The 10,249-nt window shown below is 34.8% G+C and overlaps 1 protein-coding gene across 4 annotated transcripts; it reads left to right on the top strand.

Annotated features, from left to right (window-relative positions):
- Positions 1–4,617: 4,617 nt before the first annotated feature.
- On the top strand, positions 4,618–9,745 carry LOC107918009 (protein NLP5). 4 transcript variants are annotated; one of them, XM_041116544.1, is made up of 5 exons: positions 4,618–5,339; positions 6,098–7,073; positions 7,165–7,212; positions 7,300–8,263; positions 8,451–9,745. In XM_041116544.1, the coding sequence occupies exons 2-5, from the start codon at positions 6,192–6,194 to the stop codon at positions 9,332–9,334; spliced, it is 2,778 nt and encodes a 925-aa protein (XP_040972478.1). In that variant the 5' UTR covers positions 4,618–5,339; positions 6,098–6,191; the 3' UTR covers positions 9,335–9,745. The 4 variants fall into 4 exon arrangements, with proteins under 4 accessions (XP_040972478.1, XP_040972550.1, XP_040972461.1 ...); XM_041116616.1 differs by having other exon boundaries at positions 5,334–5,561; XM_041116572.1 differs by lacking the exon at positions 4,618–5,339 and adding an exon at positions 5,357–5,771.
- The last annotated feature ends 504 nt before the right edge of the window (positions 9,746–10,249 follow it).

Below are 10,249 nucleotides of genomic sequence, written 5' to 3'. Positions count from 1 at the left end.
ATTAAACATCGAGTAGTTGCCTTGCGAGAGTTATGTGTACTTCTTTGGATATTCTTTTACTTATTTTTTTTTCTTTTGTTAATCCAATTCGTGACTAATATTGAAATGAATCGACGAGTGAAATTTGTTATTTACTACGATGGTCAAATCTATAATACAGAGGTCGGGGTGGTGTTTGTAGAAGCAAAGTCTGTGGAATTAACGTTCAATCCTACGATTAAATTGTGTGAGCTATGGAGTAGAATCAAGAAGAAAGTTAGGGGATTGACCCAGAGAAGAATTTCGAAGTTGCAATGCATATTTCTTGCCTTTGTTAACCTATATAGGTATGAGCTATTCGACATAATTGGCGAAGTCCATCTCGAGATGGTAATATCATCGCATTGCGCAAGAGAAAATGTTGTAATGGAGTTATACGTCGAGTTCGTCGAAGCTGGTCGATCTAGCCCATCTTCGACCACTGTTGCGGCAAATACGAGAACCGAAGCTGAAGCAAAAAGTCCTACTACATAATTGTGTGGTGGGTTCACTAGCTTGTTAAAAGCAGCTACTATGATGTTCCCGAAACATATATTGGCAGACACTCATCGATCTTTGACATGGATCTAAACTTTGGTGCCCAGTATTGGTTGAGATTTGAGCATAACCCGTAGACATATGTGGCATTTCTTCTGTTAGAGTCGATGATGAACCTATTGTGAGACCGCGTCCCCTTCTACACTGTTGCTGTGGCAGTTATTGTTGCCTTTTCGGCCAAATTTACCTACTCCTCGCCTCTGATGATAGTAAATGCAGCTTCTTGGCAACTTTAAACTACATCATGTAATCGGTATCTATTGTCGTGTCTGCTGAGAAAAATGATTCGCGGACGGGTAAGGATTTCATCCTACGATCTCAAGCCTGGATGTGCTCTTTGTGCTTCTCTGCCCAATCATTGTCGTTCTTCTTCTGCATGTCCACCTTGTGCAGCTCCTTCATGTATCACGGTGGCGATGGAATCCGTTGCCTCCACCCGAATTGCCGCAACACCCAATCTGGTTCGTGCATTTCCACTATGACGTACACTACTAATGACACTTTTGTGTTCCGCATATCCTGCATTCCAAGCACTTCCGGTGAGATGCAAATATCTTTACGTACGATTTTTTTACTAACCATTGTGTAATTAATATAGGTTCAAAAGAATACGTAACTAACCTCGACTTTGAAACATTGATCTAATAGTAGCCTAAAATCTTCAAGCTCCTTCGACAATCCCACATAACTCGGCCCATGGTTCCATCTGTACGAGGGATATGTTTGTCGAAACATATAATAAATAAAAACATTTACTGTACAAACTACGTATTTATTAATAAATTTAAAATTTTTAACTTGTCACCAACAGGAACACGTATGAGTCGGTCACACTAGGACGTAGAAACAGTAGTCGCCACTAGGCCCATGACTGTAGTAGAAGCAGACAACCACTGATTGACATCGCATTCGGTACCGTGACCCGACATAGCTCTTGATATAACGTGGACAAGACGACAGACCCCAAACTTAGTTTTCTACATTTGATGAAGTCTACTAAATGTAGTGGCTACCTTATGTGCACCAAATTTTGAGATTTATCAGGCATTAAAATTCCCCCGATTAATCTCATGATGAATTCTCGGGTGTATTGTTTTATGACCTCCTTCGTTGGGTCTTTAGAAGCTACTTCGAAATTATCCTCCAATCGGTTGATCGATATCTAACCATCGTCAAACCTGTTCGAGACCTTCCCCAACATTGCTCTACAAAGGTCCACTTTACCGGGAATGACGATTGATCTTGTGATGACTGGCCCATCCATCGACAAACCCAATTGTAACGCTAAGTCCTCGAGTGTGATTGTACACTCGCCTTATAGAAAGTGGAAAGTGTGTGCTTCGGGTCACCATCTTTCCACCAACACGTTGATTAGTGTATAATCGAGTTTGCAACCCCCGAGCATGCGAAATGTATGTAAGAATCTAGCCTCTTGCAAATAGCCATGAATTTAAGGGATCGAAAACTTTCCCATATTATGTATGAACCCCCTCCAAAAGATGATCATCCGCCTATTTATAACATAAAAAAATTGTTTCAAATTATCAAAAAACAATTAATTTAATTTAACATAATTGAAAATAAAAATATTTTAAATTTTGTTTTACCATTGTTGATATGGGTAATAGAAATATAATTTTCGTCGAAACGAATTAGAGAGGCAATCATTTGTGAGAAATTAATTTGAATGAATAAAACACAAGATAATTTAAAAATATTTTTTAAATGAGAATATTGATAAGTTTAGAACAAAAAGTTTAAAGAGAGTTGAAAAAAAAAAGATGTGAATGAAAAAAAAATAAAATTTTGGGGATATTTATAGGTTAAAAATAGGTTACCATTGGCCCCATTAATTTTTTTTTTATCATTGGTGCGACAACATTCAAAAATTCGTTGATTTTTTACCGTTGAAGAAAAACATGTCCAATTGAATGCGCTTATTTGTCACTTATATAAAAAGTGTGTTCAACTAACCTATTTCCTTAAATTTAGAAAAAAAACAACCCGAAAGCCTAATTTAAAAATAAAAAACGGTTTTTACGCCTAATTTTGCCGGTTAAATGGGTAACGACACAGTAAATTAAGAATTAAAAACAGGTATAATTTATGAGTAATTTTTTAATTATAACGATGAAATTGAAGATGTTTTTTTTTAAATTTATCATATAATAATATCTTATTTGATAAAAATATTAAATTAATTTTAAATGATACTCTAAAAAAAGACTAGTTTTTGTTTTTTGGGTACATCAGAATACACTAGGTAACATAAGATTTTTGTTAATTTTTTAAATGGTAATGAATCTTTCAAACTACACTGCTGATGTGTTTTGTTTGAATGTATGTAAACTAATGAAACTGAGACAAAATGCTTATACAACTTGTCCCTGTTCCAACATCTTCATTTCAAATTTGAGTTTTGTTTTTTTTTAATAAATAAATAAATGTGTACGTTTTTTAGTTTAATAATTGAGAAAATTACAAAACGTTTGTTTATTTTATTTTATTCAAACAACCTTTTTTTTTAATTAACTTAAACAACGTATTCAAATACAGCGAATACCACCTTTACATCACAAATAAAAAATAAATCGATAAATTTATTACAAATAATAAAGAAAAAAGGTATTTAATTTTATTGTGTTTTTTTTTATACAATGTTTAGAAAGTTTATAGTTCTTTTTCAACTTATAAATAGAAAGATAATATGTTTTAGCACACTTAAACTTACACATTAATAACAATGCATATACCAATTGGACTAAGACTTAATTGATAATTTTGATGAGTTTAAAATAATTATAATATGAAAAGAAATTATAATGTTATTTTAAATTGCATAAGAATTGCCTTGATTTGGATTTAGCATAATTAATATGATATAAGAAATTATAAATTAATAAATCAGTTTTAGAAATCCAGCAGGACTGTTCACTCTAGTTAGCATTAAAATAAAAGAAAAATCCAACATCAGGCTAGGGTAGGCTAGTATTAAAACAGTTTAGCTGAGGTGAGAATCAATAATAACATTAAATAATAAAAAAAAAGAAAGAAAAGAACTAGAATCATCTTACTTTTTAATGAAAACAACCCCACCACTATGTTCCAAAATTCTATTTATTTACTGCATAAATCATTCTTAATTCCTAAGTCATAACCTTACCTAAACTAATTGAACATTGCGTGTACTGTTTTCACACTCCATTACAATTTTTTTAAAAATTTTCTTAGTGAAGAGGTAAAGTGTCAGATTAGAATGAGTTTTTACTCTCTTTTTTTATCAATTGAATCTCTTAATCATGCATTGAGATTGAGATTCCAATTTATTATACATTCCATTTACAAAAATAAGGATTTTAACTTTAAAGATAGAATTTTTTAAGGGTTTTAAGGTTTTAATTAAATATTATTGAGAAAATTCATTTTTTTTAAATTTCTTTTGAATTATTTTTTTCTAAACTTTTAACAATTAAAAGTATTGTTTTCGTATGGAAGTTTTATTCTTAAACTTATAAAAAGTTGTGTATAATGAAAGAGATATTTGTAAATTTATTATCTTTTTAAGCCTAGATTGGTGATTTAAGATATAGTGTTCTAAGGTATTTCTATTATTATTTGTACGCCTTATATTATCATTTTTCCCGAGTCAAGTATTTAATTCTATCAATCAAGACATTCCTTTTTGTAATTTGTACACGGCTCTTTACGGATGTTAGGAATAAAGTCTTAATATGGAGACAACACATCCTATTATTAGCGATCCAAGTTAGCTGCTTGAAAGATGATAATTGGAGCCAATTCCCCGTCAACAAATATGGTAAAATATATATATATATTGCTTTTAATAAAAAATAAACATAAATCAATAATTTTTATTGAAAGAGTTTCTATAACAATTTTAGTTTTCAAAAGGTAGACTAGAAACAGTTTCCCGGGGAACACAGCAAAGAAAAGGAAAAGTCTACGATGATGATGTTTTCAAGTTGGTCAAATTGATTGGAGAGGGCTTAAACCTCACTAGCGTGGATGCCATAATTCTCCACTTGCATTTGCAACTATATTATATATAATTTTAGATCTTCAATTCTAAAAACCAATTTCTAAATGAAAATTCTTATTTTCTAAATAAATAGGATTGGAGTCTACTCAAGATTTTCACTTTTTAACATGGAAACTTCAACACACTGTTAAAACTAAGGAAATGAATGAACCTTTTTAACATTAGAGGAGGGGTAAAGTACCACTCTTGTCTCTGTGTCCGACTCACTCGGTTGGAGGAGCCTTGGCCACCCATCGTGCACCAGTTGTTTACTGAATAAATAAATAAAAGGGGGATTGTTCATGTTTGTGGAAATAAATTAATGTAGAGAGGGAAGCTGGTGATGGTTAAGCAGAGCATCTCTATTCTCAAGGGACGTCCAAGTGGGTAAACACTCAGAAAGCAACCATTTTTTTACCACTTGAAGGAAGAAAATCTGATTCCACTTTCCTTATTTTAGTAATTAAATAGTAAACTCCATTATTCGTCATCAAAGCATACTTGTTCTTCTTCTTCTTCACCAGCGGTGGGCTGGACAAGGTTGACTTTTCATCGAGAATATCAAGGCCCAATGAAGGGGTTTGCTTATGTATGACGTGGGGTCAGTGCTTCAATGGCAGCAGAATCTTCATTCATTCTCATTTACCCAGGAATCATATTGAGTCTATTCCAAGGCAGCCGCAGATAATAACTATGACCCCCAGACAGGTTTTATCTTAGAGAGGTATGAACAGAGACAGTCTGTTTCAAGCTTTCTTTTTTTTCTTTGTTTTTTTTATGAGATCTTTCTTTGTTGCTCCTCCACGTTCTTGTTTTTGCTTCTTCAGACAGTTTTTTTTTTCTCTTTGAACTACTATTTCAACTTACAAGACACTAAAATAATAATAAATATTCCAGAAAATAGAACATTTTGATATGGTGATGTAGTATCCGTTTGAGATTTCGGGTATCTTCAAGAATCTCCGCCTAGTAAATATACAACATCTTGAGTTGCTGTCTTGTCTTTTTATTTTTAAAGAAAATGAAAATCTCTTGGTTTTAATGGTTAATGTTCTGGGCCATGTTACTCCATGTTATTCCCTTACGGTAAAGTGAGAATCTTGAACCAAAAGTGCTGAAGATATCAGCTGACTAACTGGGGAAGAATATGTAGAAAGTGGGTTTTTTTTTTTCAATGTTTGTTCTTTTATTCTCGCTATTTTGAATTTTCATCATGAAATATGGTGCTCCTTAGATTTGGATTTATCCTTTGATTGATTCTTGTTCTTATTTCTTGTATTTTTTTCCCCTCTCTTTTAAGTTGACTGATACTAGATGTGGAACAGCAAAAGAGAAGCCTAATCTTTATGTGACGCACATTAATTATTCCTTATCCTTTGACATAATCCTGCTTAGAGTTCTCTGGAACTTCATTATTCTTATGATCTTGTCCTAGTTGGTGGTATTCCTCAAATATTTGATGGGTCATTATATTTTGAACAGATTCTCTGGTGAAGACTAGAATTGATACTGGAAGCTTTTTTTTTTTTTTTTTGCCATCCTCTTTGATTTCCAAATCGAGTGGAATAACGTTGCCATGGAAGATACCATTTTCTCACAAGGCACCATGCTGGGTGGACTACCAGATTCAGCAATGGATTTCGACTACATGGATGAATTGTTGTTAGATGGATGCTGGTTAGAGACAACACAGGGATCTGATTTCCTTAATCCTACTCTACCCTTTTCAAATAATTTCTTTGATCCTGCATTTGCATGGCCTACTACGGAGTCTAACGCGGGTGATTTGGGCGGTGGCCTCTCTCACCAAGGAGAGAACCAAAGATCATTATTGTCTGGAAATTTGCATTGGAATGAAGCTCAAGGTGAAAGTTTGGTCAGTCCTCATTTTAGCCAAAGTCACAGTCTAGATAGTGATTGTGTAACTGACGGTTCTGAGCCGAATCGAAGATGGTGGATTAGACCAAGTGTGAATTCAGGTCCTGCAACCACTGTAATGCAGAGGTTAATTCAAGCACTTGGTTATATCAAAGCTTTTGGAAAAGAAAAAGATGTCCTTGTACAACTATGGTTGCCTGTAAATAGAGGAGGTAGGCGCTTTCTAACTACCAGTGAGCAACCTTTTTCACTCGATTCAAAAAGCCAAAAACTTGCAAGTTATAGGAACATCTCTGTCAAATATAATTTTCCAGCAGAGGAGGATTCCAAGGACATGGCAGGATTGCCTGGTCGGGTTTTCTTGAGTAAGGTTCCGGAGTGGACTCCTGATGTTCGATTCTTTAAAAGGGATGAGTACCCAAGAGTAGGTCATGCTCAAGAACATGATGTCCGTGGTACCTTTGCCCTTCCTGTTTTTGAACAAGGTAGTGGAACTTGCTTGGGTGTTATTGAAGTTGTGATGACAACCGAGAAAATCAAGATTCAGCCTGAGCTCGAAAGTGTTTGCAAAGCATTAGAGGTCCTTTCCTTTACCTTGTGTTTTTTGTTTTGTTATGTACTTGGTTCTTGCTTAATAAACACTCCTTATCCTCTTTTTTCTTTGCTAGCAGGCTGTCAATCTTCGGAGTTCTATAACTTCTAGCACTCAAAACATAAAGGTAATTGTGACAGTTATGGAATAAGTTCAATTGTTAAGAGTACTAAACTTCTTGTTGTACTTATGGGTTTGACTTATGTTTTGTCAGGCTTACAGTAATTGCTACCAAGCCGCCTTACCCGAGATCAAAGAACTTTTAAGGTGTGCTTGTGAGACACACAGATTACCCCTAGCTCAGGCTTGGGTTCCTTGTATCCAGCAAGGTAAAGAGGGTTGCCGGCATTCCTCTGAGAACTATGTTCATTGTGTGTCTACTGTGGATGATGCTTGCTGTATAGCTGATCCTAGTATCCAGGGTTTTCATGAGGCTTGCTCTGAGCATCACTTGTTAAAAGGTCAAGGTGTTGTCGGGAGAGCATTTATGACTAATCAGCCGTGCTTCATGACTGACATAACTTCCTTTAAGAAGACTGAATATCCTCTTGCTCACCATGCAATGATGTTTAATTTGCATGCTGCTGTTGCGATACGGTTCAGATCCATTCACACCGGTAAAGCAGACTTTGTCTTGGAGTTCTTCTTACCTGCGCACTGCAGAGATCCCGAGGGACAAAGGAAGATGCTTAATTCACTATCTATCATTATACAGCAAGTATGCTGTAGCTTGCGGGTTGTAACAGATAAGGAGCTAGTGGAAGAAACTGATTTGGCAGTTAGTGAAGTTGTAGCACCTTCAGATGGCTTACCTATTAGAGAAGAGTCATTGAAACAGCAGTGCACTCGTCATCATTCAAAGAAACTTTCTGGAGAAAGTTCATCTTGCCTCACTAAGGTTCAACAGAGTAGTAACACTGCCTTGGTACTCGAGAAAGAAAAGCCAAGGCCGATGTTGGATGAAAAAATACCTGAGGTGGAGCAGCATCAACAACATATTAGCCTACAAGAAAGTGTTGAGTGTGGAGATTCTACTTTTAATGAGATTAGCTTTTCGAGTGTGACAATGGGAAAAACAAGTGAGAAGAGGCGTAGCAAGGCAGAAAAAACTATCACTTTACAAGTTCTTCGCCAATATTTTGCTGGAAGCCTAAAAGATGCAGCAAAAAGCCTTGGTGGTAAGTGTTACTCTGTAAAGCTAAAATTTATTAATGTTCGGTTGCTATTTTCTTTCTGGTTTATGGGCTTTATGTGTTTCGGAAAATCTCGTTTTATAGTATGGTCAAATAATGAAGATAAATGTTGTATTGTTCTCTATTATTTCCTTGTAATTTGATGCCATTTCCTGTTTTCCTTTGATTTCAGTGTGTCCCACTACCTTGAAAAGAATCTGTAGGCAACACGGAATAAACCGCTGGCCATCTCGAAAAATCAAGAAAGTTGGACACTCCTTACAGAAACTCCAACATGTCATCGACTCAGTACAAGGTGCCTCTGGCGCTTTTCATATTAGTAACTTCTATGCAAATTTTCCCGAGTTGGCATCTCCAAAATTGTTAGGAAACAGTGCATTATCAACCTCACCGCTGAATGATAAACCAAAGCAAATAAACATACAGCCTGAGGGTGGTAATTTCCTGTCCCAAGGTGCTCTCTCAAATTCACCTTCCTCCTCGTGTAGTCAGAGTTCCAGTTCAAGTCATAGCTGTTCGAGTGGAACACATAGACCTTCAAATTTTAACATGCCTGGTAAGGAAGATCATATAATTGGAGACAACTCTGGGGATGGTGAACTGAAAAGGGTCAAAAGTGATGTAGAGTTGCATGCCTTAAGTCAAGAAGGACCAAAGCTGTTCCCAAGATCCCAGAGCCTTAGATCTCTTAAGGAACAGCTTATTTGTGACAATCTTCAACCCATATCTAAGAATACTAGCCCAATTGCTCATGATTTAGAAGCTCAAAGGGTAAAGGTCACGTATGGAGATGAGAAAATCCGGTTCCGCATGCAGAGTAAATGGCGGTTTAAAGATTTATTGCATGAAATCGCAAGACGGTTCAATATAGATGATATAAGCAGATTTGATCTAAAGTACTTAGATGATGATTCTGAGTGGGTGCTATTAACATGTGATGCTGATATGGTGGAGTGTATTGATGTATGTGGATCGTCGCAGGGCAACACAATCAAATTGTCCTTGCAAGTTTCTCATCATCATTTGGACCAGTTTTCAGGTAGCACTGGTTCTTGATGAAGATCTAAAGTTGTAGTATCAGCATGTAGTAGTGATATGAATGTGTTCTCTCAATGATTCGGGTTTTTGGCTCTTAACGTGATGTTTCCGAGAGCAGAAACCTTAATGCTCCTTGATGACGGTAACACTTTCGGATGCAGTGCACTGCTGAGAATTGCTGTATATTTTAGTGATGAGCGGAGCAGCAAAAGCTGCTATGTCACAAAGAATACTAGTAATAGTAGTATAGAGGATATTTTTTTGCAATGATTTTGATTCCTTTTATTGATATCCAACAAAATGTGGAATGGGTATTTAGTTTGTAAGGAAGCATTCTTTTTTTCTTGTTTATTGTTATGGTGACTATGGTGATGGAGCTAACGTCTGTATAATCTGTTAATATTAAAAAAAAAACAATAATTTTTGAAATATTGAAGCTTCGATTGGCCAATTTCAAAGGCGTGGAATACTATCAGCTTGTATGGTTGGAGTATTAGAGGTGGGACTTCCAAATAAACTCATCCAATGGGAGGTGTATTAATCGACAACGATATATGTGTTTTGTGTTTCTTTGTGCTCTTCCATTGCATTAGGAATTCGTGTTGCTGTTTGTTGTATTTGTTATGCTTAATTTAACATTGACGCTCTATGTACCTAAATTTATTAAATATTATACAAATTAGCAAAATATTAACGATGTTAAATTTTTTTTATTATGCTACAAAAATATTATCAATATTAGAGAAAATTCATGTTTAAAAAATAGGTATTGAACTATACTTAATTAATTAATATTAAATAAGAAAAAAATTTAAAAACCCCAAATCAAAAGAAATTTAATATTTTCAATTAATAAAATAATTAAATAAATAAATAAAACTTAAAGTAACTGAACATATAAAATAAAATAAAAAATCATATCTTCTATTACAT

Source organism: Gossypium hirsutum, chromosome A01, assembly GCF_007990345.1.
Source record: "Gossypium hirsutum isolate 1008001.06 chromosome A01, Gossypium_hirsutum_v2.1, whole genome shotgun sequence".
Lineage (NCBI taxonomy): Eukaryota > Viridiplantae > Streptophyta > Magnoliopsida > Malvales > Malvaceae > Gossypium > Gossypium hirsutum.
This window is presented reverse-complemented; position numbering and strand designations above follow the sequence as displayed.